A 22,003-nucleotide genomic window follows, 5' to 3' on the forward strand; every position below is an offset into this window, starting at 1 on the left:
GGTGGCAATGCAGGTTTTTTAAAAGCCGATTGCAGCGAGGGAGGAGTAATTTGGGGGGGTCACAGCATTGAGGAGGGGTTAGCACTTCCCTCCCCAGCCGTGACGATCCCTGAAATGCTCCCCCCCCACTCTGTAATTATACTTTTTTAAAGCCTCCATTAGCACCAGTGGAGGCTCTCTTAAAGCCTAAAGTGAGCAGGGGAAGGTTGATTTTTGAGATTGGGGGGGTCACGGTTGGAGGCAGTTAAGGGCAGGGGCAGGATGGGGACCTGCCATAGGCTCCCCATCCCTGCTTTACATGTTCCAAAGTCAAGAATCCCCCTGCCCCTTGACCATAGTGAACCTTGGCTCAAATCTGTTAATGCTTCAGGGTCAGGGCTAAGTATTCTGTTTCCTCCTCAGTTCCCAGTCTGAGGGCTTCATCACATGGAGCTCTTATCCTGCGATTGAGATTGCTCCTTCATTGAAGTTTGCGGGCTCTTTACATGACGCCGTGACCCTCCTGCACTAAATGCCCTTTGTTCTGTTTTTAAATAGATTGCAGATAATGAGCTATCAAATTACCCTGTTGTGCTAAAGGGCAAGAAGAGGAGGGAGATCAATGAAAGATAACGGAAGACTCAGATATGGAGAGAAGGAGTGGGAGGAAGTGCATGTAAAGGGAGTCAGTGGTGATCCTGCATTTAAAACAGAAGCAGAAAGCCCCGTTTTAAATGTAGGATTTTAGGGTGGTGTAGAAATGCCCTGAAACAACAGAAAGTATCTTAACCACCTTTCACTGCTTTGCGATTACTAGTAGATTCAGGATAGACAAAATAAGGTACTTCACACGACACCAACTTTATTTATGAAATTCAGTGCTGCGAGACATAGTGCTGGCCACTGGCTTCAATGGCTTTAGTTGGGGGGTGGGGGGGCAGATTAGGAAAATTCACAGGCCGGCTGATTGAGAAATGGTTAGCCAGGACAGCTAAAGGAAGCCCCATGTTCAGAGATGGCATGCTTCTGAATATCATTTGTTGGGGGACAGGAAATAGGTAAAAGCTGTTGTCTTCATACCCTGCTTGTCAGCTTCCTTCCCACAGGCACCTGGCTGGCTAGTATTCGAAACATAATGCCGTACTACATGGGCTGCTGGTCTGGTCCAGCAGGACAATTCTTACAAGGGCAAATGGGATCGGGATTTTGACTAATTAATAAAACAAGCGGATCAAGTCACAAGTGAAATTTGTTCTTGAGCAGTTAATGTATGGGCTTTTACAGTTAGCTTTATAATACACAGAGAACAAAGCCTGCCAAACTAAACAAAACAAGAAAACTGAGCATTCCCTGCGGATTACAATTTGGCTTCAACGTGAACTGCAATGAACGGATCTTCAGCTTGGCTATTAATCTGAAAATCAGCAGTGCCATTCGTAGCAACGTGGATCTGGATTCCAGTGCAGAGGTTGCCTTCCTTTTGTCCTGAAATAATGTCACAGTAAATGCCAGGGGGAAGACCAGTTGGTAGGCTTCCCGACAAGTTCCTGTACAAAAGCAAAGATTGTTCTCCTTATTTATGCTATTTGATATATGGTGTTTAGATGGTGGTGTTACGTGGGTTGCTTCCCTGCACTTGTGCAAAATCTAGATCATGTGCTTCCCTGGATGCATTTAAACTAAGGCACCTGTTATATGACAACTGGTTTCTTACCTGACCATACTCGTTAACACATGTATTAACTGGACTTGCAATTAACACCATCTCTTGAAGTGGTTGAAATTACTTTATGGTAGCCTTCCCCAGCCTGGTGCCCTCCAGATGTGTTGAACTACAGCTTCCATCATCCCCAGCCAGCATGGCCATCAAGAGGGCATCAGGTTGAGGAAAGTTGCTTTAGGTCAATTTCTTAGAGGTTCCTGCATCTGTTCATCAAAGGCGTCTTAGGCAAAGAGAAATGAGCAGCAGTGCTGGTATACCACAATTCTATGGCCAATGTTTTGAAGGAATCTGCAAATTCCATCACTGGTAGCTATGCACATATGGAACTGTGATGCAATTGTTCTCATCTAGGACACGTGTTGACACATCGAATGGAACTTCTCTGAATCTTTCCCCCCCGATGTGCTCATTTTATATCTCCAGGGAGTTTTTAATGCAAAGAAGCATTAAAATGTAATTTTGCACTGAAAGTCCAGAGTAGTACAGTCCAGGAAAGACTCTACCATGTGATATGGAAACATGTGTATTCGGGATCTCAGTGTTCAAAGGCACATAAGACCTAGGCAACTGTAATTTGAATACTGTGTAGTCACTGACCAGTTTGACAGCTGGGTCCAGCTTGGCTTGGCAACAGGGTAGTGTATTATATGGTAAACCTGCAATAAGATCGAAGTACAAGCAACAAAGTTGGCACTGATATTTATTCCATGGAAAATGAATCTGTCATAGATTACTAAAATGGCCAACGAAGGGTTCCTGTGCATTTACAAGCTGCATGGTGGAGAGATGTGCAATGTGTCCTATTTCTCTTGTCTATGTCACAATGAAAGAAGAAGCTATATCTGCCAACCTTCTCCCTGCTATGCAATTACAGGTGTATCACAGGGGCATCCTTAAAGACCTAATATTGTAAGCTGAAAACTAATCACACTTTATATGGCAGAGGAATATGACTTTCACTGTGCATCTCTCAGTGAGTCCCATAATGTCTGAAAGAGAAAAGCATGCCTGTAAACAAAAGGATATGCTATGTAGAGGACACATGCTGAGGTGCCATAATTGCTATGGCATCCAGAGGGAGTTTACAGACATGTATCTCCCCTTCACTGTAATGAATGATCATCAGTAAACGCTGTAGACAAGCAGCAAAATTAATTGGCTAAATGAAGAGTGTATTAGCTTTGAACATATTCTGGGGCACCATTGCCTGTCCGAAGACGCAGAAGAAATTATTTTGACTTGATACATGCTACATATATTTTCTGAACTCCTTCATCCCTACATAAACATACCTGTCATCATTATTAAACACAATAAATCCTTTGCCGTCCCGTCCAAATGCCACCTGATTGTTACTGTTGTCCCACCACTTTGTAATTGGCTGGCCATATACAACATTTCGGAATGTCACCATGTTCCTAGAAATGAAACCAGTGAATCAGCATGATTAATTAAAGCATATCCACCTTCTCATGAAAATGGCTTTAGTCGTTTGAATCTATAATAATAAACGAGGACGTGTGTCTGTTTGTACGTCGCTGCCATAGCGCCAAGACCATGCAACCTAGGCTGGATCTACACTTAGCGCCTTTTTTCACTTCCAATGAGGTTTCACCACCCGCCTTTCACACTACGCAGTACCCGCCTCGAATTGGAACTGGAATTTTCCACTTCCGTGCTCCCGTTTTCAATACCCTAATATCCCGGTATTTCCCCTTAATGTGCTCTGATTTTCCGCCTTCGTTATCGTATCTGGTCGTAGTCCCCTCCCCCGCCTGTCCATATGCAGCGGTGTTTGTATTTCCCTCCTGTCCAATCACAGCTCTCGACGGCCCCATGTCTTCTTCCGGCTACTGATCGCATAGCTTCCTCAGCAGCCCCCGTTTCCTCAACAACAAGCAAAGGGCTGGATGTGCGTGCGCTTGTCTGATCTCGGAAGCTAAGCGGGGTCGGCCCCGGTCAGTAGTTGGATGGGCAACCACCTGGGAATCAGGCTTCCTGCACTGAGCAGGGGATTATTCTATCCCTTCAAATGAGACTGAGTTTTACCCCCTCCTATCCCCCGCTCCGGATGGGGTTTTTTTACATTAAGGCATTATCCTCGCAGAATTGGGGCTTCTCCGTGATTTTTTTTTTTCTAATTCAGGCATGATCTTCGAAGGTTCCAAGTTGTGAAGCTTCACAACTTCAAATCTTCGAAGATCATGCCTGAATTAGGAAAAAAAAAACATCGCGGAGAAGCCCTGATTCTGTGAGGATAACGCCTTAACTTAAAAAAAAAACACATCCAGAGCGGGGGATAGGAGGGGGTAAAACTTAGTCTCATTTGAGGGGAATAAACATCCCTCTGCTCAGTGCAGGAAGCCTAATTCCCAGGCGGCCGTCCATCCAACTACTGACCGGGGCCAACCCTGCTTAGCATCTGAGATCAGACAAGCGCGCGCAGGAAAACAGCAGGAAAACAGCACACTGCTCCAGTGTGAACCGAGCTTGTGCATTCAATGAAGCACTGCAATGGGGAAAATGGGTGAGTGTGAATAATCATGTTTTAATGTGGGAGCGTTTAACCCGACAGGACACCGAATTCATTGCAATGGCGGGCACAATGTAGATCAGCCCCTAGACACCTGAAACTTGCCATGTATACTAAGGGGTGTGCACCTCAGGGTTATTTTGTTTTTTAAATGCATTAATTAATTTGAATTAATTTGAATGTGTCCATGTGGTTGAAGCCTGCAGTAGAAGCTTCAGCCACCAGGGGTAGACTTCCCTAACTGGCACAGAGTCTATATGGACTATGGAGGTCATAGCTTGAAGCCAGGGTAAATTAGTAGAATGAGGGACAAGAGTTATATTCTTTCATTCTCCCCACTACTGTGGGGCAGTCCCCCTTCAGGAGAATGGAGGAAGAACACCTCTCCCTCAGTGGGGCTATAAGGGTGCACCATGCCAAAGGCCTTGCCTAGTGGTCCCTTTATGCACAGTTTCAGCAAAGACAGCTATGCAGTTTCCTTGCAACTTTTGCTGTATCAATATATGGGCTACTCCCACCCATGTGAAGCCAGGTCCATTCACTAGTCCTCAATATTTAGAAAAGCAGAATTGCTCTCAAGAAGGCTCTAGCAGTGTCAGAACATATAAGGTAGTACCTTTTGCACTTACCTAATTTGACCCCAACGATGTTCGCAGACCCAGTCATTGCCACAAGTGCCATTCGGGTTAATCATAACTGGTTTAATTGATCCATCACTATTGCTCGGTGGTCCAACCCAGTCATTCAAGTCCTTGTTTATGAAACATGACATTTAACGTGATTAGACAATAAGAAATGGGATGACAACATGGCCAATTCAATTTTCATCTCAGCATAAATTCTGGCTTACACAACTTCCTAGAAAGGGTGGTCCTAGGTATTGGAAAGGCCCACTGGTTTTGTACCAGTGTTGCAGGGAAATTTAGCCAGAATTTGAGATTCAGTGAAACTGTATAAAAATCTGATGTATAAATTACTCTTCCAGATTACCCATAGGACTGCATTGTGTGACCTGATATATGGGGAGGGGGCAGCCCCATGAAGTCAGACCTGTAGAACTCCCCTTGTTAGAATATGCCAGAGTCTGTGCCTGAACTTCTTGTGGAAGCCACTTAAGGGTGCAATCCTATGCAAGTTTAGACAGAAAAAAGGCCTATCCTGGCTGGGTCATGCTGGGAATTGTAGGCCTTTTTTCCATCTAAACTTGCATAGGGTTGCACCCTGGGAGTTCTTTCGTATGAGGTCTGGGAGGGATTCCTGGCAGTTAGTGGCCTCAATCCAGAGAAAATTGGTCATGATTAAGTCACACTGAAATAAAAGGACTTGAGTTAGTTGCAACTAACATGAATTACAAATTTCAATACAACTTAAGCACAACTAACTTTGTCTGGGGCAAATATATGTCTTTATATTCAGTCTGTTTTCAGAAAGTTGATACTGTCCCTTAAGATAGGATGGCTTGTAAAGAGAATCAACCATGAACCCACAGCTTCTGAGCCAGCAGAAAAGTTACCTTTCCATTCTGGATATCTCTCGGCCACCTGTAGCTTGACATTATTCGTGTAAATCCATAGGGATGAGCAAGCATAAAGCTAACTGCCATCTTATAGAGTCTGTAAAATGTATAAGGGAGGTGCTTGTTTATTAAATGTGTATCAGAGAGCAGAAAATAAGCAGGCACAAGAATTTATATTACTTAGAGCCATATTCTGGGCTGTATGATGGAAAGGAACACATCTACAGTACAAATATATACCAGTTTTAGACTAGATTAAGGCAACAATCCTATGCCCACATATCCGGGAGCAAGCCCCACTGAACTCGATGGGACTTACTTCTGAGTAGACATGTATAGGATTGTGCTGTAATGCCATCATGGCTTCCCCTAAAGAATCTTGGGAATTGTATTTTGGTGGGTAACCTGAACATTCTCCTTTAAAGCATCTGCCCTCCACCATCAATAATACAGTTATCAGGGCAGGTATCTTTTAAACAAGTGTACATTTTTATTTCCAAGGAAACCTGAATTCTTCACTAACAGAAAAGGAACTAGCAGAAACTATGGTAATAATTCACTTCAGGTAAATTATGCAGTACTGCATGAATACGAGGTCATTATGTGAATGTCTGCCCCTTTTCCTTTTCTATTTCTGAACATTGTTTAGCTCATTAATATGAGTTAACATTTAGAGAAAAATACAGATAAGATTTTACTGAAGTAAGAAATAGCTCTTCAGCAGGAAGATCATTAAAGTGGAGATTAGATACATCATGGCCCTCCTCCAGATGTAGTCATGCACAACAAAGTGGTACAGGGGAGTGGTGGTCCAGGACAGCAGATGGGATGCAAGAGAGATGGGAAGGCGCATCCCTATCAAAACCATGCATTTTGGACAGGGGTCATGCTGGCTGCCTATGCTCATTCACATCTAACCTGAGACAGGTATTTTCAGTTCAACAAGATCTGCACAAACTCCACTTGTGCATGGGAAGACACAAGTGTGGTCATCATTCTCAAAATTGGACAGAAAAGCAGATGGTAAGGGAAATGCAATCTTGCCCTCAACTCCATCTAGCCCCCTTTTTAATCTTGAAGGTAGAATGCCTTCTCTCTTAACTCCTCCCTGAGTTGTATTCTTTGAGAGTTTGGGGAAAAATTAGTTAATCCTCTACATTTATCAATTGATCCCCATTTTCCTGGGGTAGCTGCCTCTGGGATCACACAGTAGGACCATATGACCCTTTCTCTTTGAACTGCTTGTCCCAGATTTGGGGCAGGAATGAGGGCTGCTAGAAAAAACATCTGGAACTCTATATTTTCCCCTCAATCACCACGAGACTCTTGGTAAGACTTTGAATACATTGTTCTTGACTTGGAGAGGTCTATTGTGACATGCCTGGAAATTTAGACTTCAGGAACCATAGCAGCTTTGTTTGATGGGGAAAAAGGGTATGTGTGTTATACCTGGGGTTCCAGAAAGTGAGAATGGAGGCCCCACCAGCACCATGTCCCCTCTGGTTGTCATGGTTATCTACAAAGACAATGGCTTTGTCAGAAGGCATCAGACTCCAATTTTCTCCCCAGCTCCTAAATTATGAAAAAATAATTAGAACTTGATTTACAATAAATTTAAATGTACACTATTTTAGCAACTAAATTTAAAAAGCAGGGAAGTGGGTGCTCCAGCACTACTGATTATGGGCTGAGAAGCATAAGTTGCGGAGTTTGGTGTCCAAACATCATGCTTGTTGCGGGCCGTAGGGGACAGGGTTATCTCCTGTGGGGAGGGAGCACCTGCAACATCTGGGTTCCACTTGGACATACAGAGGCATCTGCAACCTGCCTTCTGCACATGGACCTCTGGGAATGGAAGATGTCCAAAGTCAATTACTTCAAATTTGCCATCTTTTCACCATTCCACTTGTGAAGGACAGTCCCAAGTTGTGCGCCATATTTGAATTCAGTCACATGACCATTTTGGAAGTATTCGGGACTTTGGACTGCTTCACCACCCAGGTCAATTACCTGGAAAAAGCCAGAAGACAGACAGAGAAAGGATAACAATATCGATTTCAACTTGTTGCCAAACAGGTGTCACCAATAGTAAGATTTTTTTTTCCAGAAATAACCAGCGCACTGAATTGAGACATGAATATCTTGCTGTATTTACTTGATCACATGTAGTTCTATCCATTTCAACTGATCTCCAATGTGACTATAAGTGGTGTCAACTATTATGGCCATAATTTCAGGAATGGGTTTCCTCTGGGCTCTGCCATCTCACATGTTTGAAGTAATGCACTGGACCAATGGTAAAAACAAAGGGTGTGATCCAACTAACTTGATGCACTTCTAGGTCTCATTTATCTCAATGGACTTAACATTCCTTATCTCAATGGACTTAACATTCCCACTGAAATTAATGGGTCTTAAAATGCTTGACTTGGAAGGGCTTGCACCTTCTGATCTCAGTGTTTGCATCAACACACCAGCTCTGTACACATACATCAGTTCTTCCAGTCATTTAAACAGTACCTTAAGGTTGATTTGGAAAAAGAGAATAAGAATTACTTTTCTGGATTAGACGAAGGGTCCATCTTGCCCAGCATTCTAAATCACTAAGGCTGCAATCCTATACCAACTTACCTGGGAGTAAGTCTCACTGAACTCAGTGGGGCTTATTTCAGAGTAGGCATTCATAGGATTGCACTGACTTGCCTGAGGCAAATCATTATCCCTCTCAGCTTCTGTTTCCCCATCTGCAATGTGGTATAAAAGAATAATGACATCTTACAGATTATAAGGATTACAATGATATCATGCATGTGAAGCACTTAAACACAGTATACAGATGTTCAAAATTATTTATTATTATTTACCTCTTGATAGATGAAAGGTCGCGAACGTTTGGTGAACCATCGTGGGTTTAGATTATTTACTTTACTTAAAATAGCATTTATGTCCACAGGCCATATGTGCTTGGAAGCATCAATTCGGAACCCTGCAACCCCAATATCAATCAGGTGGTTCATATATTCAGCTATTTTTGAACGCACATCGTCTCTCCTTTGTGCAAGGTCAACAAGACCAGAGAGGCGACAGTTACGAACCTGTACATACAAGGAGAATTCTTATTGATTCAGTTGCCAAAACATAAATATCCAATCCTCAAAGCTGCCCTCAAACCAACAAAACCACTTAGATTCCACTGCCCCCCATTTGATTTGATTTGATTTTAAAAAACCCTAAAATACATTTTGAAACACTATTTTAAATCAACAGAAGTCTAAGAGCCAATAAGACCTTTGTCAAGGATTTAAAAAGAATAGCTTGATTGGAATTGTTGGGAAGGCTATTCAGAAATTGTTAACTAAACTCCCACCCACCCCCATATATAGCATGTTATCAAATGCCAAGTAAAGGACAACTGAAAATGCTTAATTGTGAAAAGGTTTAATGATAAATATTAAACAATTTGAAAATGTAAATAAGTAAAAAGTACCACTTATATTCAGGCAAGATACACACAGATATAACCAGGTTCACAATGAATTCTGGGTAACCAGCATAAAAACACAATTGGCAAGATGACCTGGAAGGTATCCAGAGAAAGAGTACAGGATTGTAAAGCCACATGAGATGAAAAAAGAACAGATGTGAGACTGTATTATTCATGATCAAAACAGTACTTACGTTTTTGCTCATCACTTAGTGAGAAATATTATATAAAGTATACACATCAAAAAAGCTTGATATACAGATGTCTAGTAGAACTAATAGACTTAGGTTATTAGCAAATTTTGAGTAAGGAATCGCCTTCTCAAAGGTATGATTTAGAATTGATCTTATCTAGCCTGAAAGATATATGTTTAAGCCTTTTTTGTATGTTTCAGTTTTTTAGGAATGTTTAGTAGCAATTAGATAATTAAGACTGTGAGCCTTAATTTATGGGACAGTAGATAAAATTAGCTATGAAACAATCTCTACACAGAAACTTTATCAGTATGTTCCAGTTTTGGAATATGCTAGCTTCTTAACAACTAGAACAGGGGTGTTTGTTTGCGATCCTTATCTGCAACTGCAAATATGTAGGTCTTGTTTCAGAGAACTGGAAAATCATGTACATCTATGGCATCCCTAAAAGCCACCACATGGAACAATAATACTTGACCCCAGAATTGAAGGCCAAAGTATCAATATTGTAAAGTTTACCTGAATAGGATCACTGTAATTTTCAATGTCTCCACTGGGTGTTTGGCATATTCTGTCATTGAAATCAAAGGTAGAGTATCGGACAGCAGGGAAATATCGGATCCCTGCATTGAAATAGCTCCCACAGATCCCACCGTAGCCAGAGCCAGCCCCAGAGCTACACATATGGTTGATTACAGCATCCACGTAAATATGTACCTGTTAAAAATACAAGCGGTGGAGTTACATGGGGAAAAAAATTGATGCAAAGCACTGCTGTGTTACCTTATCTCAGTGCTACCCCCATCTTCTTTGACACTAGGCATTTCTTTGTACTTAACAAGTTTGAATTAATTGCCTAAAGCACAGGTGTGGAACCAGATTGTGGTGGGGGGCCAAATTGCCCCCACTAGGCCCTCTGTGGGTCAGATGACATCAGTGGGCATAGGCGAACCCAATGACATCATCACCACGCCCATTTTGCAAGCCCCCTCCCCCCTTGGAGGAACCCAAGAAGGTTCTGCAGGCTGGATGTAGAACTTCAGCAGGCTGAAGTTTCTTCTTGCCCTGAATGTAAATATTTGTGTGTGTTTTTAATTACTGATAGCAGACTCTGTGACGGGTGGGTGGGGGTGACCAGATGAACAGAATGAATATGAAAACAATGGGATTTCAATTAGGAGACAATCCAGTCCTCTTTTGCATTCTTTTCTCTTCCTCTTATGCATGGTCCTCCAAAAAGGGGGTTATTCAGCCACTGACCACCTCACCTGTCAGCCTCCCTCCCACACATGAGAGGGCTGAGAGGGCCCATAGCTGCACACAGGGGATAGATTGGATGATCCCTTGGTGTTTAGATTTCCCTATAAAACCATTTACTGTTGGCTTGAAGGGACTGCTACAGCTGACAGAGGAGGATTTAAGAACAGAAGGCAATGCCAACAGGGTACCCAACCAACCTGCTGATTCTCTTCTACCTTGCCAATTCCTGTCTGTAAGTGGCATCCACCACTTCCAGAATGGAGATTTAGTGCTACCAAGAGCTAGAGGAAATGAACGAAAATGCTCATCTCTGGAATGGGGCAGGTTGGTGGACCTTGCATAAGGGACATCCACCGATCTGTCCTGATCCAGAAACAATAGTTTCTGTTCATTTCTGAGTTACCTCTAGAAAGCATTACATCTCTGTTGCATAAGCGGTGGGTCCTGCTTGAGCAACGGAATTGGTGGGACCTACCACTTGAGCAACAGAATTGACAAGGGCATAAGTGCCCTGTTGGATGCTGCCCAGAATTCCCAGCATTGTGAACTCTGCTCCAATTCATATATTACCATGTCGGTATGGGAGCCACTTCCCCAGTCCAGGCCAATGCCACCCCATTAACATATGTACAAAGGAACCATGTGGAGAGAAAAAATGATAAGCATTCACTTCCGTGCCCTCATAGCCCTCCATGGGTGTCTAGGCAATGTTTACATGGAAACAGACTGTGGCATTTCCCTTGCTGATGTGTTTTCTCCATGCACGTTACCGGATCAGCATGGGATGGAACCACAGGAAAGAAGCTCCTTCCACAGCATGTATAAGCCAGACTTCTGTTTCTTTCAGTGGAGTATCAGTAATACTGTTTCTTCCATGTGGCCAAAAATAGGCTTAGAATGTCCCAAACACTAGATTAACCCAGGATTGATCTCAAGCTTTGAAGAGTAAATCAGCCACACAGCTAATACATGTCAAAATGATGATCGGGGGGAAAAATCTGATTCTTAATAGAAAAATACAAGCTCAATAAAGTGTGAAGATAATAATATGCAATATGAAGATCAAATAAAAGGAGTCCTGAAACACACACAATCCTTAATGCAGCATATGGCAGACAAATGAACATGGAAAGATTTCTAGCTGTTGGAATTTAGAATATGCCCCCACCCCTGCTTTGAACTTGGCCCAGCCTATAGAAATTCGCCAGATGTAACCAGAAAATTCCTTTCAAGCAAACTATTCTATTTATTTTGCTTTTATAAGGACATTTGAAGAGCTAGAATCTTGTGTTACATGGAATACGTATGTGATCTTGACATGCATATAAAGAAGCATTTGCTCTAGAGAACTGGGTGAACCAAATGGCTCATCAGAGATGGATGAATAAAAATAAAAATTTCCCCTCATGCAACAAGTGGTTACCTTTGACCTGAAATCTCTTGCCCCATCCCAGGCTATTGCCAGAAAAGGCATTGAAAGCCACTTACTCCAACATTGTTGCATCTGGTCACCATATCTCTAAATTCATTTTCGTTTCCAGAACGTGAACATAACTTGTAACTGATTGGCTGGTATCTTTCCCACCACGGTCTCCAAGGATTCATAATTACAAGGTTCTCATTTGGAGGAGAAACCTAGATATTCAGAAAGAGAGTGAGCAAGTAGGGGATAAAACATCACTGAACCAGACTTTACTAGTCCGATCAATCCCAATTAAGCCATAGTTAAACAAAAAGAATGAGATGGATTTCAAAAAGACTGTTAAAATGTAAAACTATGCAACCACATTAAGGATTGTTGTTGATGGTAAGTAGGTACAGTTATACAAAGGATTGGATCCAGAGAAAAACTGTGGAAGGGGGTGGACAGAAGATGACTTTCCCACCACCAGCATCCCTCACAAACGCCTCTCCCAAAGGTTGGGGAACCCTGCCGAACTGGGTGGGCTGTGGCATGGGGGGCTGAAGGGGAAGGTGTAGGCATCTCCCATGAGCTCTGCAGGGAGTGTGGCAGGTTTTGCCCCCCATGCACTCCTTTTAGAATTAAGTTTATTTATTTTTTTATTTACAAGATTTGTATACTGCTCCATATCCAGAACAGATTTAAGAGTGGTGAACACAAGAGATAAAACAGTAAAAGGATAAAAAGTTTAAAACACCAGATTAAAATTATGCTATTTTTAAAAACAGAATACCAATGGAAACCGTGACTGGACGATTAAGGAATGCCTCCTGGAACAGTGCTGTTTTCAGGAGGTGCCGGAAGCAGCACAGTGTTGGTGCTTGCCTGACCTTTAGGGTCAGGGAGTTCCAAAGAAAGGGGGCCACCACACTGAAGGCTCTTCTCTTTGTGGACTCCAATCAGGCCATAGGTCCATGGAGAGCCACCAGGAACATGCCCTCCAATTACCTCAGTGACCAGGCAGGTTGGTAAGGGAGAAGGCGCTGTATAGCACACATCTGGTTTGTCCCCAAGAGTCTCAGTTTTCATTATTTCTTTTAAGAAGCAAATGTCTAGCTCTTGTAATTGCAGAGGGTAGGCTTCTTGGGATGTGGGCTATTCTTGCCAAAATCTTAGGAATCATGGGTGGGGGAGGGGTTTGTGGAGCAGGGTTTCCATTGCTTATGGTGTGAGGCTTCAGTAACCTGCCTAGCTCTTTGTTATTTTCCCCACCATTCTGCAGAACCAGAATAAGTGATTAAAATGTATTTATTTATTATGTTGAATCCTATCAATCCTCCAAAAAGTTCAGGGTGGTATACAGTGCTCTCCCCCCCCCCCAGCCTTGTCAGGTAGGTTTGGCTAAGAGGTTGACTGGTCTTGGGTCAGCCATTGGTGGTTAGAGGAAAAGGGGTGGGGGCAGGGAAAGGGGGTGGTCATCTGGGGAACCCTGGAAGGCCAGATTTGCCCCCCTGGCAGGCCAGATTTGCCCCCCTGGCCTGAGGTTCCCCACCCCTGGTCTATCAGGTACTAATTTTGCTATCACCAAACAGGAGAGAATACTGACCTGAACACCCGCAAATCCATTTGGTGCCAAATAACGCTCACATTCAAGAGCAATGTCAATCCACCGCCATTCAAAGAGGTGGACAATAGATGACCTTACAGGTTTCATATTCGACTTGTACTGGGTCCAGCAGAGTCCAAAGGCTGCTAGAAGCAGCAGCAACAAATTCCTCATGTTATCTTTGGCACTTGGGGTCATTCTTCTCAATAGCCTTTTGCATTCCTGTTGGAGAGCAAAGCACATTTTACCAATTGCATGCCTGATTTCCCCCCCCCCCCCGGTTCATTCATAGCATGCTTCTTTAAAGAAACACAATGCGGGGAAGATGCATTGCAGGCTGCCCACAATAGCATAAATGTTAAGAAGATGGAAGACGCAGCTTTGGTTTGTTTAATGCAGTCAATAGTTCAGAGGTCTGGAGTGAGGCTCCATTTGCAATTGCAGGCTGTGGTCATGTGTAGCCTTACCCAAATCTAAGCCTGGAGGATGTGTAGACAACTCACCATCCATGAGCTCAAATAGAGAAGGCCTGTTGACCAGACAAGGGCAGATGGCAGGGCTCTTAGTATTTACTCAGTCCTGACCAGTGGGGAGGCTGATGTTGCATACCATAAGGCATGCAACCATAAGGAACACACAACCCATGATAGCTCATTAGACTTGGTTGCCTGCCTCAGTCTATGAGATTCTTGTTTAAACTCTGGTGTCCCTAACACATCCCAACTGAATAGGTCACAGACAGATACTGAGCATAAATGTGCACTGAGTTATGGCCATTACATAACCCTAGCCGAAGAAACTGCATTGGCTTTCATTTTGGGAACTCCTTTGGATGGCACAAATTTTGGCAACAGTTTGAGGCCCAGCTCTCAGGCCCACTGCTAAGATGGATCAAGGTGGTGTACCAGGGAGAGGGCCTTGTCAGTGGTGGCCCCACACTTGAGGAATCCTGTCGCTGCTTGGCCCCCTCCTTTGCAGCCTTTAAACAGACACTAATAATGGATTTTATTGCTGGCCTCCTGAATTCATTTTTAATTGGTGCTGGTTTTATTTTATGTTCAAATATTTTAAAATTTTTATTGTCAACCATCTTGTGGGGCCTTACTCAAAAAGGTGGAGCAGAAATAAAATAATAATAATAAAAAGATAATAACATTAAGAGAGCTTTGGCTATGGGGCAGTATAAATGTGAGTGAAGGAAGGCAGGCAGGCAGGCAGGCTGTGGTCATTTCCTGCAAAAATTCTGGCATGAATTTCAGTTGGAAAACCAACATAAACTTGCTCAAGTTTCTTCAGAATTAAAATCCTTCATTTTGATCTCAGGTGGGGGAGACGGATATGAGGTGAGATTTCTCCCTGGCTTGGATTTGCTGTTGTACATGTTTTAGATTTCGTATTTTAGCTATTAGCTTTACATACATTATTACCTCACACTGAGCCCTCAGGGTAAGACTAGTGAGAGAAAGAGAGAAAATTTGCATGTTGCTTCAGACAGCACTTTTTTTGGCCGAGAAATAAAAACGTAGCAAATATAAATAAATCCATCCTACTGTTCAGACATTGTTATAAGCTGGAACCAGAGCAGAGCTTTGCTGTCTTGGGGATGTGCATGTGGGCACCTGCACTCCTGACAACAGGAGGATCAAATCCAGGATGCAAAATGTGGTTCTTAAGCCAACACAGCTGCCTTTGACTGGGCCTTCCGGGATCTTGCTGACCTGCCTATTATTGGTGTGTTCTTGGCTGAACTCGCTAAAGAGCAGGGATGGACCAAGCTAGGGGTTCAGCTTTCGTGAATGATGCAGAGCTCTAAGTTCTGCAAACATCTCCTGCAGCACACCTGCTCTCTCCTTGTGGCACAGATCTGTAGCAGTCCAAAAGGTCAATGGTCCAACCTTTCAGTATAATGGCTTTTTGTACAAACATATATGGGGTTCTTTCTTGGATCAGACCAAAATCCACCTAGCCAGCATCCTGTTGGAAAAAAGGAGCCCCACCATTTCTCTCCGCCTAAGCAAGCCCTCTACCATTTTACCTAATCCTCCCCCCACCCTCCAATTTAGGAAGGTATAAGCTATGCTATCCCTGTGAGCAAGACTTGTCTGGATTTTGAACCTGTGACATCTGTCCGCCAAAGCAAGAATCATACCTGTAGACCAACCTCCCCCAACCTGGACCCTCCCAGATGTTTCTGATGACAACACCCATCATCCCCAGCCAGAGTTGGGGGTTGATGGGAGTTGTAGTCCAACACATCTTGGGAGTGCCAGATTGGGAAAGGCTGCTTTAAACTGTATTTTTCTTTCCCTAAACCAACTTGGGCAATGGAAAAAAGAAAATAGGAATGGCATGAAATACCTCAGAGAAAGGAGCTGGTGTTCTAGTTTTCACCAAATGTGGCCAATTCATTCCTCGTAATGCGCCTGAGATTGCTTCAGCATCCATTGTAGGCTGCTAGGAACCTGATTTTGCAAAGTGAATTTTAGAGTAGAATCAGGTAGGCTATGAAGAGTCCCCTCGCCCCCTTCTAAAATGTTACAGGCTATTAAACTACTATACCTACATGCATAAATAGGTATACTCATCCATCAGCTTTGCAGCTGATAAGAAGCAGGCAGGCAGGCAGGCAGGCAGGCAGAAAGAAAGAAAGAAAAAGAAAGAAGCGGACCAATTTCGGATAGAGCTAGTGATTGAAATAAGTCCTGCCTGGTCTACAATCAGTTCTAATAGGAAGGAAAAGCTTCATTCTTCAAATGAAGCCATGCCTTAGCCAATAAGAGGCACTGGATGGAGGGCTCTGAAGTTCGAAAACGACTAGACTCCACTCCAACAAAATGCACATGAGGCACATGGAGCCCTTCAAAATGCAAAACAAAAAATTGTATCCAATCTTAGTCCTACATAGAGTAGACCCATTGAAAGGAATGGGACCTAAGTTACACCAACATTGTATCCAACCCATAATCTGAGCTTCTAACAATTAGCTTTCCATTCCAAAAAGCTGTTGGGTGGTATTTCATCAACAACCCCCCTCCCCCTTGAACTCCACACATACAGTCTTGGCTGTTAGATCAGGAATAGGAAGCACATGCACAGGATTTGTTTATGCATGTGGTTTCTCATTCAGCAATAGATCCTCATACAAAAGCCTCCTTCCATACTTGAATGCCCCTTAGCTAGATGGGGCTGATTATCAATCACAGGTTGTTCAAAGCCCTCACCCTACTGTTGCTTCAAATACAAAGCCCAGAGGGAGAAACGAATTCTGTCTGAGAGCTGATGTACTCTTCTGGAACCTCTTTCATTGCAGAGCATGCCAGTTTATATTGTGCAGGTTGCCAGATACAGTTGCCACCAGCTGTCACTGTATTTCAGTCATCACTGGAAGCAGTACTTGGAACAAACAAATCTGACATTGCCCTATTTCGTTGAGGAAATCAAGTTTTGGAACTGTGGTAGACCTGGCTGAATGGTGACAAAACAGCAGCTTATGAACTGTTTAATGAGCTCTGCCCTCTGTAAAGTTGAGCCAACATAATTAATTTTTTTTCCTGTAAGATTAGGATGCCTTTTATGCATTCCCATGGGAAAGTGGAAGTTGTTTGCCAAATTAGGCAAAGAGAGGACATTAGTTGGAAACAAAACCCATTTCGGGCTGTTTGTGTCACGTGTGACTTTAAGGACAGCCTCTCAAACAAGCCCATGAAAGTTACCAGCTCACAAAAATGTTAACTCATCCATCCACACATACCTATATCAACCATTTGTGGCATATCAAAGGCCTAAAATTAAATAAGAACCAACTCCCTTCCAATTTGCTAAAGCTTTTCTGGTTGCTCACCTGGAAACAATTTTGACTCCCCAGAGGCAAGCAGGAAAGTGGCTATTTACAGCCTGCTTTAGGGTATATCTGCACCAGCTAATTTCGACATAATCTGTACCAGAAAATACTGGGAATAAAGTCTGAGGCCCATTCCCACTTTTGCTCCACTTCTGTGTTTTTTAGAGGGGAGGTTCCTAAAACAGAAATTAACCTTAAAGCCCCAAAGTTTATAATATTAAGGGTGCAAGCCTATGGTCCTTGGACAGCATCCCAGGAACTATAGGATTTTTAAAATTCTCCCTCCTGAAACTAGACACTGCTACGACAGGAAGGGGACTCCCAAATCCAGTATTTCCACTCACACCCGCCCCCTCACAAGCCTCCACAAAAAGAACTGCAGCACCTGCTTTCCAAGGTCACCAGAGTGGCCTTGGAGGACCTCGTAGAGGTCTAAAAGGGGGCATTCCAGTGGGTGGGGAGGGGAGGGGAGGGGAGAGGCCAGGACACCAAAAATCCTATGGCTTCTCCAGCCCCCCTCACCACTCCCAGCCACGTGCCTCTTTTAGACAGGCTCACAGGTCTCCGGGGAAAATGAGGACAAGGGAGGACAAGGAGGTGAAAATTGCCTCCGTTGCTCTTTCCACCATGCTGGCAGCAGCCTAACAGGGCACTGGATACTCAGAAGCCTCCAAGTTCAGAGGCTTTCTTCTAACAGGAGTGCAACCCATAGGGTTACACCCTGAATTGCATATCCTGCCCATAATTTAGACAAAGAAACGTGATGACATATCAAAGAGTGGAGAAAACATCATTGCAACTTGGTTCTATACTCCCTGTTCCAGCAAATTATTAAGGAAATCCATTTTCTTTTGGACTGTCTTCCGATTGTCTACTTTTTATGCCCTAATAAAAGTTTGTCAATTGCTCCATTCCTCTTACATGCTGTAGGTAAACTGTCCACCCTTTGATCAATGCACTAAGTTCTCCAATGTAAGTTTCATTGAAGTGAATGGAAGCTGAGCAGGAACACAGCCCATATTACAGCTGTCAACTGAGATTAAGGGCATCGCTACACCAGCCTAAAATCCTGCGTTTAAAACGGGGCTTTCCGCTTCCCTTTTAAATGCAGGATCACAACTGATTCCCTTTACACGCGCTTCCTTCTCTGTAGATGGCCATTCCCATAGCGTTATGTTTCCGTGAAGAGGCGTTACACATGCTCCAGGTTCAGCGATACTTGCTCCTGGGTTCCTGCCCCTTTCCATCCCCTTGCACATTAGTGTTGGATGGGGACTGACATGCAGACAGCCCCCCTGTATCTCCCCGGGCCTCGCCTCCCTCTTCCATGCTTTTGGCCAGTCCCTGCCACTCAGCCCCTCTGCTGCTGCTCCTCCGCTCTGCCACGCCCCCCTCGCTGCCACTCTGCCACTCTGTTTTGAACAGGCAGGCTGAAAATGATGAGGAGCCAAAATGGCGTAGGAGCGGGAAGGCTAAACCTCCATCAGACCTTCATCACCACCTTCGACATCATGGCCACGCCCCCAACAACCACATTCAGTGCTCCATTCACACTAGGGGAGAAATACACGGGGAGGACATGGCACTCCATTTGCGCATATCTGGAAAAATACTCCATTTTTTTCTGTTTGAGGAAAACATGGGATAGGTGGGAGGAAATAGTGGAATAACGACTGAACGACGATGTCATGTAATGGACCCTCACAATTCAGTGAGTGAGCAACCATGAATGCGCAATGAACTTGAGGTGTAGAGATCCTCTAAAACTTTGCTGGGCAAGACTGATCCCCAAAGCAGCAGCCTGCATCACCAAATGCATGGCATACAGCCCTGGAAAAGACAGATCCATCCCCAAATTCACCTTGTTGCAATGGCCACTATATTCTCCTTCTGCAGAGACAAGACTATCTTTGGCTCCAAATATATAGGAATTATGTGGACATATCACTTGGTTCCCAGGGCATCATGATCAGAATTTGCAACAAGCGCCAGTATTCCTAAGGGCGCAATCCTATGCAGGTTTAGACAGAAAAAAGTCCAACAACTCCCAGCATTCCCCAGCCAGAAGCTGGCTGGGAAATGCTGGGAGCTGTAGGACTTTTTTCTGTCTAAACCTGCATAGGATTGCGCCCTAAAGCTCTTATAGCCAAACAAGACAAGACATCAGAGATGCATGAATCAATGCATGCATATGCTAAAAGCAGCCATGCAGGGGAGGTACTACTCCTTCATATTACTAGGACCACGGGTCATCTACGAAGCTGATTGGTAGGAGATTCAGGACAGATAAAAGGAAGGACGTCTTCACACAGTGCATAGTTAAGCTATGGCATTCGCTACCACAGCATGTGGTGACGGCCATCAATTTGGATGGCTTGAAAAGGGGGTTAGATAAATACCTGGGGGAAAAGGCTATCAGTGGCTCCTAGTCCTGATGGCTATGTGCCACCTCCAGTACAGAGGCAGTAAGCTTATGTACACCAGTTGCGGAGGAACATGGGCAGGAGGGTGCTGATGAGCTCATGTCCTGCTTGTGGGTTCCTGGTCGACAGCTGGTCGGCCGCTGTGTGAACAGAATGCTGGATTACATGGACCCTTGGTCTGACCAGCATGGCTCTTCTTATGTTCTTAGGTATTGGGGGGGGGGGCTGTTTTAACCCTGCCATCGCAAAATCCCTCCCTCCCAGAGCAGCTATTAGCCATCAAGAGGAAATATGTAGTATATAAGATGCACATCCAATGCTGGAAGATAGACACATGCATCTCTTGACGTCACATCTAGCTTGGCCCTTATTTTGACATTCATGGGGAAGTAAAAGAGAAGCAGTTAAGTAGGTCTGATTCTATTTTCCTGGAGGGGATGGAGAGGCATGTGGGCAGGGCTGCCTGAACCCTCCCTGTCCAGGCCTGGATTAAAGACCTGTACTTAATCTACACATAGCAGTTTTACCGTTATCATGCTGCAGTGATAACTATTGGTACCCACTGGTGCCATGCACACCAATAGTTATCACTGAAGTATGAAAATGGTAAAACTGGTATGCGTTGACTCAGCCCTGGAGACTCAGGCTGCTGTAACACCCGTGTGAAAGCGATCCCAGTCCTAATGCTTACTTGGCTCTACTAAAACAGCAACGATGATCAGAACTGATTTTACAGAACTAGAGAGCTCGATTTTGTTATTCGTCAAGATTTGCAGGGCCATAGAAGTGAAGCCAGGATGACTAACTGGGGTGGAGTGGGGAGTGCCTTTATCGAAAGGGACTTTCATTCTTGCCAAACAGTTGTTGCTCCAGTCACTGCACCACGGGCAGCTGGACTACCACTCCCGGACAGGAAACGAATTGATTTTAGTTGGCATTTTACTGAGTACAGCCTTTCCCCTCCCCTCCACTGGGGTTGTGAATGGTATACATACGTGCTTGGCTGCTTAACACACTGCATGGCGTCCACTGCTGTTCTCCTGATGCATTCCCTATTTGCCAACATACTGCTGCAACTCGAAGCCAGACAGATTGTGACCAATCCTTGAAAGGGTCAGGAATGACGTCCCTTCTCTGCAAAGGAGCTCTATGGCTAAAATGCCTTCCTCTCCGTCTTCAATATTTTCCAAGCCTTTCAGCATGCATTAGCATTTGGTTGCTGCACTCTAGTGTTCATCCTTTCAACTTGCACCACATCGTCCTCTTGCAGGTGTTGATTTCCACCACCACCCCATTCCTCTTGTAGTAAGTGGAATCCCACCTGCTTAGGATGCAATCCTATGCATGTTTAGACACACACAAAAGTCCTACAACTCCCAGCAGTCCCCAACAAGCTTCACTGGCAGATTTCTACAGAAAGGCACAAAAGCAGGCCAGGCTGGTTTTCAGCTGGTCAGGTGGGAACTCCTAACTCTTTTTCAGGCTAAATTTTGTGCTGACTGGTGCTGTGCCAAAAATTTCTCCCACTTTTTTTCGACCATTCTCATTCAATTTTATAGAAAAGAAATGAATTTTGAAAAGAAATTCAAAGGTGGAGAAATTCAGAGAAATTCTCATGGGTTGGGTTTGGGGTTCTTGGGCTTACCTTACTTATGAGGTGGCTGGGGAGTGTGCATAAGTGTCCTGTCTGTCATTGTGCAGTAATCTCTGTAGCAGCCTGCAGCCTTCTCAGCTTCCTGCACTTCAGTGAAGCCATCATGAGGAAGAATCGTGAGGCAATTCTTCCCAAGGGGCTTTTTCATTTCAGGACGTACAGGTGGCCTGGGAGTAGGGATGTACGAAACACCTACCTGGCTCCGTGCGGGGCAATCCGCGGTGGGGGAGGAGTCACTTCATCCCTCCCCCCAGAATCCACCCTGGCTGGCTCCGCTCCGCAGCGACTCCGTGGAGCCGCCGGCCGGGGCCGCCTGCAGCAGGAGATCCGGCCGCTGGGCTGCACAGGGACGCAAATGGCAGCCGCCGTATCTGCCGCCATTTGCGTC

The 22,003-nt window shown here is 44.2% G+C and overlaps 1 protein-coding gene across 4 annotated transcripts; it reads right to left on the minus strand.

Moving 5' to 3' along the window:
- Nucleotides 1-816: 816 nt before the first annotated feature.
- LOC146347878 (pancreatic alpha-amylase-like) lies at nucleotides 817-21,040 on the minus strand. 4 transcript variants are annotated; one of them, XM_084851658.1, is made up of 12 exons: nucleotides 20,957-21,040; nucleotides 16,056-16,159; nucleotides 13,698-13,919; nucleotides 12,178-12,324; nucleotides 9,949-10,146; nucleotides 8,616-8,846; nucleotides 7,628-7,761; nucleotides 7,201-7,323; nucleotides 5,749-5,848; nucleotides 4,865-4,986; nucleotides 2,995-3,120; nucleotides 817-1,526 (listed from the first exon to the last, which is right to left on the minus strand). In XM_084851658.1, the coding sequence occupies exons 2-12, from the start codon at nucleotides 16,140-16,142 to the stop codon at nucleotides 1,337-1,339; spliced, it is 1,680 nt and encodes a 559-aa protein (XP_084707784.1). In that variant the 5' UTR covers nucleotides 16,143-16,159; nucleotides 20,957-21,040; the 3' UTR covers nucleotides 817-1,336. The 4 variants fall into 4 exon arrangements, with proteins under 4 accessions (XP_084707784.1, XP_084707786.1, XP_084707787.1 ...); XM_084851660.1 differs by having other exon boundaries at nucleotides 818-1,464; XM_084851661.1 differs by lacking the exon at nucleotides 16,056-16,159 and having other exon boundaries at nucleotides 818-1,464.
- Between the last annotated feature and the right edge of the window lie 963 nt (nucleotides 21,041-22,003).

Source organism: Heloderma suspectum, chromosome 4, assembly GCF_057233095.1.
Source record: "Heloderma suspectum isolate Gila_16-S chromosome 4, 16-S_ref, whole genome shotgun sequence".
Taxonomy (NCBI): domain Eukaryota; kingdom Metazoa; phylum Chordata; class Lepidosauria; order Squamata; family Helodermatidae; genus Heloderma; species Heloderma suspectum.